The sequence below is a fragment of the Sphaerodactylus townsendi genome, linkage group LG07, assembly GCF_021028975.2.
Source record: "Sphaerodactylus townsendi isolate TG3544 linkage group LG07, MPM_Stown_v2.3, whole genome shotgun sequence".
In the NCBI taxonomy this organism is placed as follows: domain Eukaryota; kingdom Metazoa; phylum Chordata; class Lepidosauria; order Squamata; family Sphaerodactylidae; genus Sphaerodactylus; species Sphaerodactylus townsendi.
In genome coordinates this window covers 94,522,594-94,540,488 of record NC_059431.1, presented here as the reverse complement: position 1 = coordinate 94,540,488, position 17,895 = coordinate 94,522,594, and the positions used below count along the sequence as shown (strand labels likewise).

Below are 17,895 nucleotides of genomic sequence, written 5' to 3'. Positions count from 1 at the left end.
TTTATACCATGCAGACTTTGTTCCCAGGTGTACTCACCAGAGTGCAAAACAGGTGTGTGTGTGGGGGGGTTTTTTTTTCCCTTGGGTAGTCAAGGGCTACAGCAACATAACCCCCATCATCTTTGCACTGAATTAGAACACAGTCCCACTGGAGGCTCAACTCTCCTATCCGGTCGGCATATATCATGAGAAAAAGAATAATTCTAATTGAACTACAAAGCAAAGAGAGACACCCCAAAGGCCAACTGTTTTAGAGACAGACAAAATACGTCAGTAAAAACATTTAAAACCTCTTAATAGAAGAGTGACTCAAAACACTGGAATCATTTCAGTTAGCAAAGTGGTATCTGGGAAACAGAATGTATTACTTCCTTTAGTAATCTGAAATGCCTTTTCCTGTTTAATTGCTATCCTTGTAATTCTTCCCTGTTCATTTTTGCGGTTTTGTAACAAACTGGGCATTTTGAAGAACTTGTGTGTGTGGTGGTGGTGGGGGAGGTACAAGTTAGGGGAAATGCAAATACCAAACTATGTTTTTGATATTCCGGGGAAGCTCTGGCATTCTTGTGATAGTATAATTCAGAAGTTCCAAAGGTGATCAAGTGCATTTGTATGCCAACTAGGGATGCAAATTCAAAATCTTATCTAAATCTGACTCAAGTATACTGAGGTCATTTACCTTGGAAGAGTAACAAATCAAAGTGAAATTACCTGCTACATTCAGAAACAGTCAGGGAAGGTTTGAAATCCTGTGTTCACAGGACTTGCTTGCTAATGCTGATTCTGTTCAACCACGGTGGGTAGCACTGAACCACATAGGGGCCCTTTCCCCACTTACTGTTTGCGGCGCGCTACTCTCAGCGCGTGTGATTTCTGCCGCGGGGTCGTGTTCCCCACTTGCGAGGCAGTCAGAAGGTGCCGTTTCTTCAGCGCCAGAAATGACGCGCGCTGAGGGGACGTGAGAGCGGCAGAGTTGGGGTGGCTGCGTTGTCGCCGCCCGGACTCGTGGGGAGCGCTGCTGGACCCCGCACTATTTGGGGACAGTAGCGCGCAGCAAATGGTAAATGGGGAAAGGGCCAGGGACAGAATAGGTACACAGTAGGCCTGCCTTGCTCCAACAAGAAAATTTATCCAGCCGTTGTTGTTGTACACGTTTTTCAGTAGTTGGTGTTTTCACAAGATCGTTGGGGATCCTGATTATGTATGAGTGCTGCCCATTCACATGTAAAGTGGGTTTGGACTCAGGTGAATTTTTGTTTTAACAAAACCAAGCAAGCAGGTGAAGAAGAGGAATGCCTGCATGGCTAATTTCACTGTTCTGTTTTTTGAAGCATTTAATTTTCTGCAAGGAAGCTTACCAGCTGCTTAATGGATACTGGGAAGTTAAGTTCAACAGGAGCTTGGGAAAAATGCTGAAATTAATCAATTTAATATAGGAGCTATGTGAGTGCAGGGTTTATTACCACTCACCATTTCTGCTTAAGAACATAGGGGCTCTCACATTTCACACCCTCTGCTATTAAGATTAGGGCGGGGGAAAGATATTTTCTTCTGCCATGTTCAAACTGAACCCAAGAGTCAAACTTGTTGAATCCCATGAACTTTTGCCTGTGGATAAACTGATAGGATCCATTGCTCCATGTTCTTCAGCCTGAATTTTTTCTATTAAATGTACACAGTTTTTCATGTTCTGTTTGTATTAATTGCACAGGAGTGGGTTTAACATAACAATGGCATAAAGGCAACTAACAAATCAGGAACACCAGCAACAAGAAATGGATGAAGTGGAAATCACTCACAAGGAACAAAAAATGTACCTATAAATCTGTTTAAAATATATCCCCCCCCCAGTGGTGGGATTCAAATAATTTAACAGCTGATTGTTTACAAGCACCATTTTAACAACTGGTTCTGCCGAAGTGGTGCAAACCTGCTGAATCCCACCACTGCACCCCCCCTCACCCACCATGAGACTCTGGGTGGCAGGAAGGGGAAGATGAAAAAACTGATAACCACATAGCCATTTGCCTCACTGCCTATTCTGCAAGGGGAAATTTTCATGGCCTGTGAAACACTGACTCTTTTTCTCCTTCTGGTCCACAATTTAGCAGGAAATCCCAGTGAATTTCATCTCAATAGGTTGGGGTGGAGAATTAGAAGTAAATTGTATTTTTCACTGCCTATATAATAGATATCTTCTTCCATTCGTCTGAAATTTAGCAGAGAGGATCTCCCATATGAAGGATGTGATGCTTTGGAAAATAATTTTAGTTGGGTAATGGAAATGACTGATGGAAACATGTTTCCCATTGAAACCACCGAGAATGGTTTCCCAAATCAATTTAATGTGAAGGTGAGACATGATGCTATTAAACAATTCAAACAAAATAACGAGCAAAGAGAATGAACTGAATCCGAACAAAACAAAACCATACGTTCCTAGTGGTGATTGCTGGGATATCATATGTGAAGTGCAGTGAAGGAGCATATCCAATATTTTTTTAAAATCTACGGGGGGGAATCAGGCTACTAAACAGTCACTGCCTTGGTCAGAAGTAAGAATTGTATTCAGGGGATAAGGCAGGCATGTTTTTGCATGGAATGGAAGAGTTGTTCTTTTTTTGTTTGCTTACTACTGGCAATGTGTCACAAATGATTTGTGAAGCTGAGTTGTAGCTGTAGTGACTGAAATATTTGAATCTTGCTTCTGGCAGGATGGTCTTAGACAAGTCGCACACACACAGAGTCCCCTCAGTTTCTCTTTCCCCACCAATCCAAGATGTACTGCTACTGTGCAACTCAGAAGGGAAATGGGGAGAAAACTTTTAAAGGGCATAAATGGCATAGAGAATGGCATACATCAGCCAGCTACCTTGTGCCGTATTGACAGTGGTGCTTAGCTCCACCTGGTCTCCATAGCGACCCTCTGCCTGCCGCCGCCCCCCCCCCCCCCATTACCTTTTGAACATAATCAAAGGAGGTTTGTTTTTCATCTGGTTTAAAAGAGAAAGCCCCAGGAATGCCAAAAGTCACATTCGTGAGAATATCTTTGGATGTAATGCAGGGACTCTTGCATTGTTCACCCCTAGTTTTGAAAACAAAATGGGGATGGCAAGAGAATGTATGTGCTGCTCAAAGTTCTGAAGGGGAAGGGTTGAAACTCACCTCATACTTCTCTTGCTTTGTTTCAGGCATCAGGTTAAAACATTTCTTTTTCCTTAGAGTTTGACCTTCCTTACAATTTGCTGCTAGCATGGTAATTGTTATGAGGACCATTTATGTTGGTAAATATTTTTTGTTTTTGCATGTTGTTTTCACGCTCTTGGGGTTTTACTGGCTGGGATTTTCATAGCTGAGAATTTGGTTATGTTTCAATTATTTTATCTTGTTTTCTTTTGTGATCCATCTTGAGCAGCTCTTTGAAGTGGCAACATATGTTTTGAGCAAATAAAAGGGCATGATAAAAACGATATTTCTAAAGAATAAACTCAGCATGGATCATCTTTTGCTTCACTAAGAAGGTTCCTAACATACCAGAAAGTTGACAGCTTGGAATTTTCTTCATGTCCTCTGAAATACCATGCCACATCTTCTGCAACTCTGATGGTGAGTTCACGGGGTATTTTCTCCCAACTTTCAACAATCAGGGATTGCAGTATGAAGCGAAATGAAGCTTTATAGATATAAACTGTTTTATATCTAATTTGTGCTCCATCAGGCAAATTCACTAGTCCTGATTCACTAGTGATTTTATCTGCAGACAGAGAAAAGTGTCTTCTGAATACCACATGCTGTCTTTATGCTCTGCTTGTGGGTTTCCCAGAAACATCTGGCTGGGCGCTGGGGGAATCAGAAATGCTGGACTAGATGGTGTTCCATCTGATCTGGCAGGGTTCTTTTAATTAACTTGAAAGCAAAATGCCATTGATGGGAGCTTGAATAAAGATCTCAGTGCAATGATGAACACATCCGCTTTTGGGTGACATACAGTTTTGTAACATGAGAAATTATCCATCATCACAATAGCTTATGAATGAAAATGAAAAGCAGTTACCATCTATGAAGAGAGTTTGTGAGAAGCAGCAGCCACACAGCCAGATGCCCTAGAAACAGGAGATTAGTGGCAGCAAAAGGTGTAGAAACTACTGTAAAAGCTTGAGATTACTTCCTGTTGAAGAACTGGCTTATAGTGGAATCATGTACTCCACTTGCTTTTCTACCATCAGATTCAGTGTTCTGAATTCCAGGATGACTCAGAGTGCTTCTGAGGTTCTCCATGAAAGCAGAATTATGCTATTTGCGTAGCAAAAAGGATGTGTCACTGAGGTGCATCAAGTAGGCAGTGCAAAGAACACTTATAGGCATACAAACCCATGGACATTAAAAAAAAATTCTTCCATTTCTTTTGCTCTGCATCTTCATATTTTATGTAGTTCTTTCCTACATTACATAATTCTACCAGAGATAGTATTTTGAATGCTGGTTTCAAATTGGGAAACGTTCAGGACTTTCAATATTCTCAGCACAATATTCTCAGAGCTAAAGAAACAGTCCACCTTTGATTCCACTATAAGCCAGTTCTTCAACAAGAAGTAATCTCAAGCTTTAACAGTAGTTTCTACACCCTTTGCTGCCACTAATCTCCTGTTTCTAGGGCATCTAAAGGACTGCCAGTTCCCATATGAGCCCATCCTAGTTTCAGTCACAGGCTAAATCTCCACCGGGAAATTCAATCTAGATCAAACCAAGTTTGAAAATAAACTGCACCTTTTCATCGAGGTCTCGGCCTCCCCACTGCAGCATGTTTCCAGTGAAGACATCTAGGCCTATCTCGGATTCAAGAAATGTAATAATCCCCAATACCATGCAATTGGCTTGATGGGTCTCTCCTGATTGGTTGTTCTGCCATGTTGGGGCGGGATCTTTTTTTTCTCCCGTAAAAACATGCTCATGTTATGACATCAGCACGTCTCGCCCGCCCAAGTTTCTGGTTGGTTATCGTTCTCTCGCGAGAACAGCACCGTGCGCACTGATTGGTTGTAAGGCATTTGCGTCACACTCCATGGCAGGAATCGTGTTTTTTAAAAAAAGTAGTACTTTCAAGCGGATTTGGCAAAGACGTGGGATAAGGGGGAGAATGAGCGCCAGAACCAGGATGAATCCTGGTTCGTCGATCAGGCAGTGGGGAGTTCTTCCTGAATCCTTGATATTTTGTGTGAGTATCACCAATTAATTGACCATGGGGAATCGGCCACAGTCTGAGGGCCTTAGGGGGGTGGGGGAGTGGCCATTAAAGATCAGCTTTTTTCATCAGAGATGTCTTATGAATGAAGTGCCCTCTGCTTGGTCCAAATTTGTTAATTTTCCAGTTCTGGGATAAAAGTATTTTTATTTGCCCAATATTTTTAAATTGTTGATTTAATATATCCTTTAATTTACTGGACTGGACTGAAAACTTGATCGTTTTCATTACATGGTTTGAATACCTTTTTGGACTGATTGTCTCTAATTATTTGCTTGGTGCAGCTTTTTATGTTTCATTTAATCTCCTTCATATTTTTATGCTGCTTTCTATCGTTGGACATTTTAATGTTGTTTTATTGCTACTTATTGTTTTATGTCCTTTTGTTTTGAACATATGTGGAAAGAACAGCAGAAAAACAAATACGTTTGAGGGTTCATAATTCATTAATTTAATTTTCTCTTGCACTTATCTACCAAGCTGCCAACTGTGGGTTAGTTTAGACATAATAATTTTGGTTTAATTATCAGTAATGTAGTTATCAGTAATTCCCAACAACAAACAGGTTGCCATGTTTTGCACTAACTGGAGTTTCCAAATTTTATTTAATTAAAACTTTTGTATGCCATTTTCCACCTGTCCCCAAAGCAGCAGACAATTAAAACTCAGCATTTAATACAAGCATATATAAAATATTTAAAACAAATAAATAAAATATATTTACCCATAAACACAGGCTCACTAACAGGGAAGAGAGACAAAGGTTGATTCCACACGGTCCAAATATCCTGAGTTGAGCAAGGGAAATATCTTGGTTTGGCCAAGAAGTTCGCATGGTTCCCGATCCTAAAGCTGATTTGTCCCACAATATTTCTCTCATCCTGCGTTTTTCAACAACTGCTAAAATGGTGATCTTTTCCCAAAATTCCACATTAAATCTGCTTCCATGCTTGGTTTTCCTATGGTCTCTGTAGATCTGCCAATCAGAAGCGTTGCCTTTGGGGGGGGGGGGAGCCAATCAGAATGCAGCACACCGGGGATGTTTGATTTTTTTTGGTAAAAACAAAAAAATCAGGCTCGTGTGAAAGAAATTTTCTCTTGGTCTTAAATTGATTCCTTCATGGAAACAGGCATCCATGCACAGCGAGAAACCAGGATAAAATAGATCCGAATTTTTAAATATTGAATGTAACCCGGTATTATTATGTTTTGCGGAATTGACCAAAGAGAGTTAATGAGGAATGCCAAATGAAACAACAAAAGTCTTCACCTGCTGGTAAAGGGAGACAGATGAATCTGCTGATAAAGGGAGACAGATGAATCTGCTGATAAAGGGAGACAGATGAATCTGCTTGGGGAGGGAGTTCAAGAGTTTTTGCACCACCACTGTGAAGGCTATTATTGCTATTGTCAGATTGCAAGAGCATCCAAAGCAGAGCCTCTGGAGATTATCATAATAGTCTGGTAGGTTTATATGGGAATGGGTAGTCCTTCATGCATGCTAGCCCCAACCCATATAGGGCTTTAAAGGTCAATACCAGCACTTTGAATCGGCCCCAGTGGGGCAGCTGATTTGGGGGGTGGGCGTTGAGAAACCCTAGTTTGGGCCATGAACACACAAAGTCAGTCTTTCTACAAACCTGAGCAAAGCATCGGGTTAGCAGAAAAAAATCTGAACTCTAAAAATATACATTGGGGTTTTATTTTTAGAGACAAATACCCTAGACAATGCCCAACGTAGGGTTGCTAAGTAATCATAACAATATTGCCAGCCTTCAGCCCTCAGTTTCTGTTAATAAAAGGCAGGGGGAGGACCATTTCCAGATTTCTTTTCACCTATGAGTGGAGGCTGATCGGGGGCAGGGGCAGCAGCAGTCACTGGCAAGCCCAGCTCTTTCATTGCAAGTCTGTTCTACACAACTCCAGGGATCAGATGGAAACCATTTTGGTTAGAAGACCGAGAAGCTGTAGAAGGACTCAGAGCTTTCTTTTGAATGGCACCCGTCTTCTTCCCTTCCAGCCAGTAGGTGATCATGTCACCTTTCCCCTAGAAAGACAAACAGAATTTACATCAATAGTGACAACAATGCTTTCCTCTTGAGAACATTTTCTCTGTATATTAACATCACTGGAATCAGGACTGCAGGCTTGGCTTGGCAGATTAATCAACCAAAATGCTATTTGGGTCTGCAAATTAAGGACAAAAGGATATCCCAATGATACATTAGTTCTGGTGTGTCGCTATGATAGGAAATGTAAACATCAACAGGAATGGAAGCTGTCATTTGTTCCTTGCACTTCCTTTGTTTCAAAAGAACTTTGAATAATAAATGAAATTACAGTCGGATCAGCTAAAAGGCAACTGGGTAATCAACTAAACTTCCTCAATCGGTTGACAGCTGTGGCTGGAACAAAATTTATTTGGTGCATTTTTATCTCTCCCATCCTCCAGGGGGTTCAAGATGGTGCACATAGTTCTGCGCGGTTTCATTTTGTCCTCACAACAACCCTGTAAGTTAGGTTGCAATCGGAAAGAATGATTAACAAAGGTTACCTATTAAGTTTCATGGCAGGCTGAAATTACTTATTCATTTAGAGGATTTATATTCTGCCAGTTCAGAAACCTACTCAAGGCAGCTCACAAAGTAAAAACAATACAACCAAACCATAAAGCATGAGAATTATCCACAGCAAAACAAGCCAGGGGCTTAGAACTACATTCAGCAGTCAGGCCAGAAGAACACCTGAAAAACATCTAAATGAGGATGGAAACCTTTTGACAGAACACCCTTTCTAAGCCAAGAGGGTTTTAATAGGGACTTTTATAATTACCAGATACCATTCGTATCTAAAATGCTCTTTCCCGGTGTGTGTGAGTGTTTCAGTTCTGCATGTATTTTGCTCCTCTGATGTTTGATTCAATGTCATACGTTAAATAAAGCGTCTCTCCCTGCCGTTTAAATCAACAGCTTTTTGCACTTGATAAAATGCAAAAGGTGCTGTATCAAATTGCCGACATGTGCAGAACTGGGGGAAAAAACCTCTTGAAGAAACAGTAAGTTAGATGCAAGGAAACTGAGAATGCATAAAGAAATGTTTTGGCCTCAAACTTGGCACTTAAAGGTCTGTGAAGTAGGCACCAGATGTGTCTCAAGGGGAGGTATTCCACAAGTGAGTTGCCCCCACTGAAAAACCCGCCTTGCCTCACCTCTGCTGACATGGGCACAGACATCAGGCCTTGAGAAGAGATTACTGACTGATGAGCTGCACTGCATGACAGGAAACAGTCTGAAGGCCCTGGCTCCAAGCTGTTTAAGACCTTAAAAAGTTAGAACTAGCACATTGGATTGTGCCTAGAAACTAGGGTTGCCAGCCTCCAGGCGTGGCTAGAGATCTCCAAATCTCTTAACAGATCTCTTAACGATATCCTCTTCCCAAGCCCTGATGTCTGTGCCCATGTCTACAGAAGTGAGGCAGGTAGTGGCCATAGACAGGGTGTTTTTTTCCCCAAAGGTGGCAACTCACCTGTGGAATACCTCCCCTGGAGGGACATCTGGTGCCTACAATACATTTTCTGCAGGAGAACTGATCTCTGTAGTGTGGAAATGAACTGTAATTCTGGGGGATTCCCAAGTCCTTCCATAGAGGCTGTACTCATTTTTGATCCAAAGCAAGGCAAAAATCTTTGGTCCAGAGCAAAACTCAAAATCTTTAGGTCTGAATCCTATGTAGTATTACAGGTGGGTCTGATTGGATGCAGTAGTGCTGGGTGGAAATGGTATCCATTTAAATTTGCATGGCATCCTAACTAAGGTTATAAACGAACAGTGGCCTTCGGATCTCAGTATTAAACATTCCCCACAGACACACTTAAAAAGAAATCCATCTGGCTTGTTGAAAAGTTGCCGAGTACTCAGAGCTTGTGTGGCATGTTGTACAATTTCTGTTGCTCTTAACACTGGGTATTGCATGGGTTTATTTTTAACAAAGCCATTAACCAAGTTCTGGTTGCTGCATAAATGTTACTTAAGGAGCAATCCCACCAAGTACTATTTATGTTTCAGGTAAATGTTGGCATTTCAGGGGTTAAAACAGAAGCCTTCCAGCCAATCATTCCCTTACTGTCTTTCAGGGAAGCCTGAACACAAACACTCTGTATTTACCTTGACTTGCAAATTCCCTCGGCACACCAATATGTACTCTCCAATCTGTTCCAGCAGCTGGTATGTAGTTGAACTGCACTGTATTTTGAGAGCTGAAGAGAAAAATTGAGAGATACTAAACTGCCCATCTCAGAAATCTGTTATTGATTAAAAAGCAACTAACCATAGATAGTGACCACTTAGCTCACAGACAGTGTTACAGTACAGAGGACCCCCTATCTTCTTTCATTTGTTTACCGGTACAGCCATGCTCATTGGGGCTCTCGCAGAGGGTCCCTAAAGATTTCGTCAGTATCTTTTTGAGACATTCCATGGCATGCATACACAGCTGTCAACAAAGGCTCCAAAGCACATCCCTCTATTTCCCAGCTCCTTATAGATGATGACATTAACCCTTCTGTCTACCAGTGAAGGTTCCTTCATGAAGTTCCACTTAAAGTTGCCAACTTTTGTGCCAGTCCTCCTCCTCTTCCTTTAGCAGCAGCTTAGCATGGAGGTAACTGATGAATAGAGGGTTACATATTCCATGTCTGGGTTTCAGGCTGCCATTTAAGTTCAAGTAAAAAAAAAGGCAAATCTAGTTTCAATGGCCACAATCCACCAAGAAGTTTTCCTCTGTATCCCACTGAAATAAATGGGAGATGTGCAAGATGATGGTACTTTCAGTGAGACTTGGACAGAGCCCAATATTTGAACATTCTCCTCTAAAGTCCTTCTGCTTCTGTGGAAATAGATTGATGTATGGCAAGAGTCGCCAAATGCCCACCCACAAGCCCACTCCGGTCTCGATCCCTGAGCTGCTTATGATCTGCAAGTTTCTACCTCTCACTTGGGAGCAGAAATTCAGAATGACTTTCATTTTCTGTTGGGAGCCATCTGAAGAAATTTCGGAATCTCCCATTTCCTACTGGAATGAGCACCTTGAAATCATGTGAAAAGCAGTATCTGGTGTTATACTGTAGAGACTCTGGGGCGGAGCCAATGGTGCATTTCTGAGACTGCAAGGACTTCCACTCATAGAGTGTGACTTTTACGGCTCCCCCCTTCCATGACAATGCAAAATGGCAAAGGATAATGGTGTTTAGTCCGCCCAATTCCATTCCCCTTCCTTCTTCTTTAACCCTCAAGGATGCAGTTATGGGGGGGGGGGGGGAACTGATGATTTCTGGATTTGCCTTAAGTTTGCTCTAGAGCAACTGTTTGTTCTAGAGCAGCTGCAATATAAGAAGTTTTAATTTTTGTTTACATTAAAGTCGTTTTAAGCTATTCCTTTTTCAGTTATTCTTGATCTGAATACAGGGGTCAGCTGGCCATTATAGCCACCAGGGAATTTCCTAGTGGACCAAAGGTCTGCCCTCCACTTGGGGCAATTCAGTCCAGGACAGAAGGGCCATGCACGGCTGGAGGAAGGCAGCTGCCAGTCCATGTAAGTGATGCCTGACCAAGCAAAGGTGACTTGCAGTTTGCACAAGCCATGCCCAGTCATCCCAAGCCAGGCACTGCAGGCCATGCCCATACCAGGTAGAGCTGGATGAGGAACCCAGCCAAGTCCCGTGAGGCTGGCTGGCTCTTTCTCCCTGCCTCCTTTGTGGGGGCAGGGCCCTTGTCCAAAAGTGCAGAATGGGGAATATATTTGATAGAACTGTAAATCATTTCTTTGTTACCAACCAAGGAAGCAATATGAGACACATTCAAACAAAGCGAGACATCCTGTGTAATACTGCTGAATAGAAAGAAGCTTGGATGGGTATGTTACAATTATGTTACCCTCAAGGATGCAGTTATGAGGGGAAGCTTGCACCTGGGCAACTACAGGGAACGTAAGTGCCCCCAACAGAGCGAAAGACATGTAGATTCTTACTCTATCCTTCTGGAACTGCCTCTGTTGGAAAAAAGAAGGCAAGACAGCAAATACATAATTCCCAGCAGTGCTTGAGGCCTCCAGGAAGCCTAACTGGGAAGCAATCTGCTTCTCTCCACACCCTGAAAAAGATAGTCGTCCCTTCTTCTCTAATGATTTAAAAAATATGTCCACAACATTTCTGAGATGTGGTTTTATAACTGAATGAGAATTGGCATTGATGTCTTCTTGACATTACAGTACATATCTAAATGGTGGCGATCTATTCTGCACTGCTGTTACCTTCACTGGTAGACTCCATCCGAGAGGCAGTGTTGACAGTATCCCCAAATAAACAGTACCGTGGCATTTTTGTTCCCACCACACCAGCCACAACTGCTCCTGGGGACAACAAAACAATTCAAAGATTCCTTAACTCAATGGCTATTTGTTGCAGTTCATCACAACGTTAGATAAAACAACAGCTGTAGCATGTGGGATACCATATCATGAGGGTTCATTGCATTAAAAAAGAGATAATATTTATTTATTTACTTGCTTAATTTATATCCCACCTTTCTTCTCTGATGGGGACCCAAACTGGCTTACATTATTCTCCTCCCTTCCCTTTCATCCTGACAATAACCCTGTGAGGTAGGTTAGGGTGAGAGTATGTGATTGACCCAAGGTCACCCAGGAAGCTTCCATGGCAGAATGCGGATTTGAACTTGGGTCTTTCACATCCTAGTCCAACCCTTGGAACCGCTAAGAAAGAACAGAAAGGGCAGGACAAAGAGTGAGGCCAAAGGAAGGCAACATTCTACATATGAGGAGTACATGTATAGTGGAAGACACCCCCTCTCTTTAAGAAGAACAATTGTCTGGACCCTCCTCTATGGACAAGGTCACCTCAACACTGACAGTCTCCATGTCTGAACCAGTTACATATTTTTCTTTCCCGGGCAGGAATGTTGGTCAAGAGAAATGCAATCCCTGTACCAGGAGTAATCTCTATACTTTGAGATTGCCCTGAGCTCCATTTACCGGGCTACTGCAGATGGATCTGCATTGATTGTCCTGTTTGCAGACATACAGTCCATCAAAATCTTTCTGTTCCCCTCTCCTGCAAGCATGAACCAACACCTGGCTGAAGAATGGAGTGATGGAACTATCTTCACAACCAGTGGAAATATTTACCAGCTCAGCTCTGAGAGGCACTATTTTGCTACCCCCACCCTCCCCAAATCCCACTCACTTAAGCTTCAAAAGCTTCCAAACCATGGAAGTGTCCTATTTGCAGATGGAATCATTGTACTTTGTAAGCCAATTTTTGAAAACGTCCTTCTGTCTTTTGAGATGTGAAATGTTAACATATTAACTTCTGTCATCAAACCCACGTGGTTTCTAAAATGATAACGTGCATTTCACTGTTTTAAAATCCTAAATGTGAAAAAATGATACTGACCACAGAGCACCAAGAAGGAAGTGGGGGCTCCAGCAAACTGCAACTCCCACATACCCTCAGTAGGAACCTGCCTTCAGTGTAACTAAACATGGCTATGATTCAGTGGTGGGATTCAAAAATTTTAGTAACAGGTTCCAATGGTGGTGGGATTCAAACAGTGGCATAGCGCCAGTGGGGCTGGGAGGGACACAACGGGGGCGTGACCAGCAGAGGTGTAGCTAGGGAAAATTGAGCCCGGGGCAAAATCTGGATTTGCGCCCCCCCCCAGGCAGCCCCCCTCCCCCATGACCAAAGACCACCCTCCCCCACTACAGCCAAAGAATGATTTTTTGCACCAAGTCAACTCAAAGCCACCATCACATTATAGAACATTTCCCAACTCACAAATCTGAACACAGCAATGGGCCATGGCACACAGCAGAGATTAACAAAATTTGACAACATTTTCAAAACGTTTAACAACTGTTATAACACTTAAAAGTATTTTTAAGTGCCATACGACTTAAAATGCTTTCAAAATGTTTTGTTTCAATAATGTTTTATTACCCTCCACCTAACATTCCCTTTTGCATTTCTCCCAAGCATTGCCAAAAATAATAGCCAATTTGGATTAATATTAAACCTGACCAAGTAAGACACAGTACAAGTCTGAATTTCCATCTCTTTCTCTGAATGCCTATTTCCAGACTTCATATATAGTATCTACAAGAATTCCAAACACTGCAGATTTGTCCTTTAATTGCTAAGGAGTGCAATAGCCTAAAAGTAACCCTGGATGACCAAAAGGTTCTTCCCAGAGAGAGAGAGAGAGGGGCTTATGTATTCTTTTTTTGAATTCTATATGGTGAGCATTCATCCGCCCTGGGTAGCAGCCAAGGCCCAGAAGCTGCTGTGGGCTGCTTGGCAAGTACAAACCTCACAATCTGCTTTCCTCTTTGACTTGCTCTTTGAAAAAATCTGTCTTACGAGTGCTGAAACTGTGCAAAACTTCCACATTCAGGAGGCATTAAACTCTACTGAATATCAAGTGCCAGAGAGGCAACATCAGATCTTTGGCCTCTATGCACCTTTTGTTGAACCCTCAGAGAGTTTACTGTGGGGAGTTTACTCCAAGCATTCCAACACATCACTCTCTACAATCCCAGATGCATCAGCTATGTGTTTTGTGTCCCCTGTCTCCTTTCCTTCTAGGCTCCTTTGTTTTACAATTTCTAGGACATCACAAACACACTTTGAAGATATAGCTATTATTAAAGAAACAGCATGCAACATTGTGCAGAACTAGGGTTGTCTGCTCCAGATTGGGAAATACACTGGAGATTTTCAAGATGAAACCTGAGGAAGGGGGGGTTCAAGAGAGAGGGACGAAGATTTCAGTGGAGTGCAATGCAGAATCCTTACCACATACAAAGTTGCCATTTTCTCCTGGTGAACTGATCTCTCTGTACCTGGAAATCATTTGCCTTAATTCCAGGAGATCTATAGCCACTCACCTGGAGGGCTGGAACCCTTAGCTAACTATTCATTCCACTATCTGTAAGTGAAAAAAGAACCACATTTTGTAAAGTTACTTTGAGAGAGACACGCAGTATTATAAAATTATATGCTTAAAAAAGCCTTATACCAAAAACAAGAAAATAGCCACAGGCAGCCAGCTAAAATAGCAAAGGGGGAGACTGGAAGGTTTAAAGATAAGATCTCTTTTTTTTTTTCAAGTGGAATCAAGTATGCCACCAAATTATGCTGCATTATTATTGTGCTGTTTTGTATAATGTGTCGAGTTTTATAGTGCCTAAACCATTACCTATGAAGGGATTATTTTTCATATTCAATTGCACTAAAAGATCTCATACAAATTACGCAATTTTACAGATATAATATCTGTGCTTAATGCTGGAAGAAAGTGGGTAAAGCCACAAACTAAGCTTTGTTGTTTTTATTATGCCCCCTAAGTAGAAGCCCCCTGTAAAACTGGGAAAAGAAGAACTAAAAGGAACACCTTTCATTTTTTCTTTTTAAAAGAGCTTACCAGTATTAAGCAAGCTTTCAAGAAGGGGTATGCATTGATCTCTTCTCTCCACTCTCCTGGCTCGTCTGGCTCTTATCCCAGCCTTTTTTCACTCCCTCTCCTTTCTTCCCCTCCCCTCCCTCCCACCTCCTCATGAGAGAGGCAAAATCATCAAAACTGAGAGAAGTGTGAATGAGAGTGAGGGAGGAAGGCAACCCAGCGATCAAGACAAGCAGCCAAGGAGGGGAGGGCGAGCTAAACAACAGGGCAAGGAGGAGAAACTGGCAGCTGGGAAGGAAAGCGACAACAACAGGCAAGGAGAAGGGGAGAACGGCTGGGAGGAAGCGACAACAACAGGCAAGGAGAAGGGGAGAACGGCTGGGAGGAAGCGACAACAACAGGCAAGGAGAAGGGGAGAACGGCTGGAGATCAGGCAGAGGAGGGGAGGCGCTGGGATGGTTTTGCGCCCCCCACGTGACTCCCACGGGGTGCGCCCGGGTCAAGTGTCCCCGGATGTCCCCGTGGGAGCTTCGCCACTGGTGACCAGGCATACCAGGGGCGGGGCATTCCTGGGCGGGGCTGTGGCAAGGATGCAGGGCGCGCATGCCCCAGGTGCAGTTCCCCTTCGCCCCGCCTCTAGATTCAAATAATGACTGTTTAACATATTAAAAAAGCAATATACGGAAAGGTAGTGTATTATTACTTTTTTATGTAACACCAACCTTCCTCCTGACAGGAAGTTCTTTAGTGAGGTACTACTTCCTGCTGTACTTCCCTACCCGCCTCCATCACCACTGCTAATCAGGATGATGTCTGGACTTCAGGATACCATTCCTGAATTTTATGACTTCAGGAATCCATTCCACTCTGATTCTTGATGAGCTTACCTCATTAGGAATCAAGATCTAAAATCTAGGCAAATGCCCAGGCTGATATTCTGGATTACCATCCCATCTTTACAAAATCAACATTTCATTACAGTCACTAGCAGACGAAGTACCTCTACACCCACTGACTTTCATACCTGAGTGTATTCCTGCTCGGATTTTTAGCTGGGTATTGGGCTTGTGTGGAATTTTAAACGTCTTGCACAGTGACACGAGGTCTAGAGCCATACTTGCAATTTCACTTGCATGACAAATTCCATTCTCCTTGGGCACTCCCGAAACAACCATATCTAAAAAAAAATTAAGGGAATAAATCAGCTTGATTATTACAGCTACTACTCATACACCAGCTTTATTTGTAACTGGAAAGCCAACTGCAATAATTAACTTGTAGATGACTGCAATGGAGCAGCTAGCTGTGGAGTAGTATATTTTAATGTCCAAAAGTAGTCTTATGGACAGACAACCCTGAAAGGGAGAAAATACAGGCATCTGTGTTGTATCTGTTCTTAGAGCCCTTCCATCAGAAGAAATTTCCATATAATGGGATTCAACCCATGAATAAGCCTTGAATAAGAATAAGACGGGTCTACCAAATACCATTATACAGCTGTGTGCCAGGCTAAAACACGGTGGCTTGCCTTAGATTAACTAGTAAGTTTGTGACTAGTAAGTGAACTGAGAATTTCCCAGGTCACATATGAAGATTACATTTAGCCAGCAAGGTTATTTCTTTTTCTTTCTACAGTGTTTTAGTGTCAAATGAATCAAGCAGAGCTTGAAGTTCTTTTACTGGTTTGAATGCACAGTTTAGGGTTCTTTTGTCTCTCAGTCTGAGTTTTACAAACAAAACCTTAGTTCAGGGGTGGGTGGGGGGTGGGTAGGAAGGGATTTTTTAAAAACACTCACAAGCATCTCCTATAGTTTCCACCTTGTAGACATCATAGTTATCTATGATTTCATCAAAGGCAGTGTACAGTTTGTTTAGGAGGTTGACCACTTGGTATGGTGTACTAGTGCTGGAAAGCTGAGTGAAGCCAACAATGTCACTGGTAAGAAAAAAACACACAAAACTTAATATTTCTGAACATTTTTTTTAAAAGCACACATTTTCTTTTAATGACACATTTGAAAAACTATGTGTTGTGTAATTCCCCCCTTAAAAAAATCCTTGAACAATTCCCTATGGTGACTGTTTTACTTTTTTAAACCATTCAAATGGTAGATTACAACATTGTAGGCATGTGACCTTGAACATGTAGCAGGCAGTAGTGTTTCAACTAGACGAGTGTTAATGCCAAGGCATCTGCATGGCTAGGATTGTGCTGTGGAGGGTGAAATTTGTTTTGCAGCATGATGTGCAGCACATTACATAGAAGACTGGGAATATCAGCTTTAATTTAAATAGTGCACAGTTGTGTGGAAACTGTGCAGTTACTGCTTGTAAATGTAGTTGTAAACTTTAATAAGCTTAAATGGTATTTTGCTCATTGCGCAATTATCTGCAGAGTTACTCTAGTAGTCTAAACCTATTGAAAGCAATGATCTTCAACTGAAGTAACTCAGCATATGACTGCACTGTTACTCGACAAAAGCCTTACTTGATTAATTGGGGGCCAAAGAGCCAAATTTAATGAATGAACCAAAGTTAATGATCCAGGGTTTTCTTTTTTTAAAAGGTTAATTTAGTTCTACTGTGTCCCTGCAACAATGAACAAAATTGTAGTTTGTGGTTTCCTTTCAAAAAATGGACGATAGTTTTGGTTAATTAAATTGTAAGTACTCAATGTCCCCCCCAGGCTTTACCCCTGACGTACCAGATTTTGCCCTGGCTCCAGCACTTGCCTAGTGGCAAGCACACCAGACTTTGGTAGCTGCGACAGCTCCAACAGGCACTCAGACCTCCTTTGCCAAGAAAGACTTTCCCATTCATTTCAATGGCAGATGTAGATCCGAAGGTATGGGATATGAATTAAAGGATGCCTCATTCCTTGAAGTGAGGAGGAAACCATTTATGGCCTCTCTGTTGGAGCATCTGTCCAAGGATCTTAATGATTTTTTAAAATATTGTACTTGATACATATTTGTTTACAGAACAACAAGAGCTGTCTGGTGCCAAGAAGAGCGCTGAATCAATTAAACTTCGTTTATAAGGGGAGTTCATAACCTCTTATCTATATGTTAAAGTTACATCTGTTGGACATATAAATCTCTCAGTGTTGTCCACCCTGTCTTGGTAACCATCTGTAGGCAAGCAGATGTAAGCATAAATCAGTAGACATTAATCTGC

The 17,895-nt window shown here is 42.1% G+C and overlaps 1 protein-coding gene across 1 annotated transcript in view; it reads right to left on the bottom strand.

The window, feature by feature from the left end:
* Window positions 1–6,324: 6,324 nt before the first annotated feature.
* The window catches only part of LOC125437021 (atrial natriuretic peptide receptor 2-like), a 66,763-nt gene continuing 55,192 nt past the window's right edge, over window positions 6,325–17,895 (bottom strand). The window contains exons 19-23 of the mRNA XM_048504391.1: window positions 16,515–16,654; window positions 15,743–15,895; window positions 11,549–11,647; window positions 9,406–9,497; window positions 6,325–7,289 (exon numbers count right to left, since the gene is read on the bottom strand). Of these exons, the coding sequence (XP_048360348.1) occupies window positions 7,155–7,289; window positions 9,406–9,497; window positions 11,549–11,647; window positions 15,743–15,895; window positions 16,515–16,654 (619 nt within the window). The 3' untranslated portion in view covers window positions 6,325–7,154. The remainder of the gene's footprint in view (window positions 7,290–9,405; window positions 9,498–11,548; window positions 11,648–15,742; window positions 15,896–16,514; window positions 16,655–17,895) is intronic.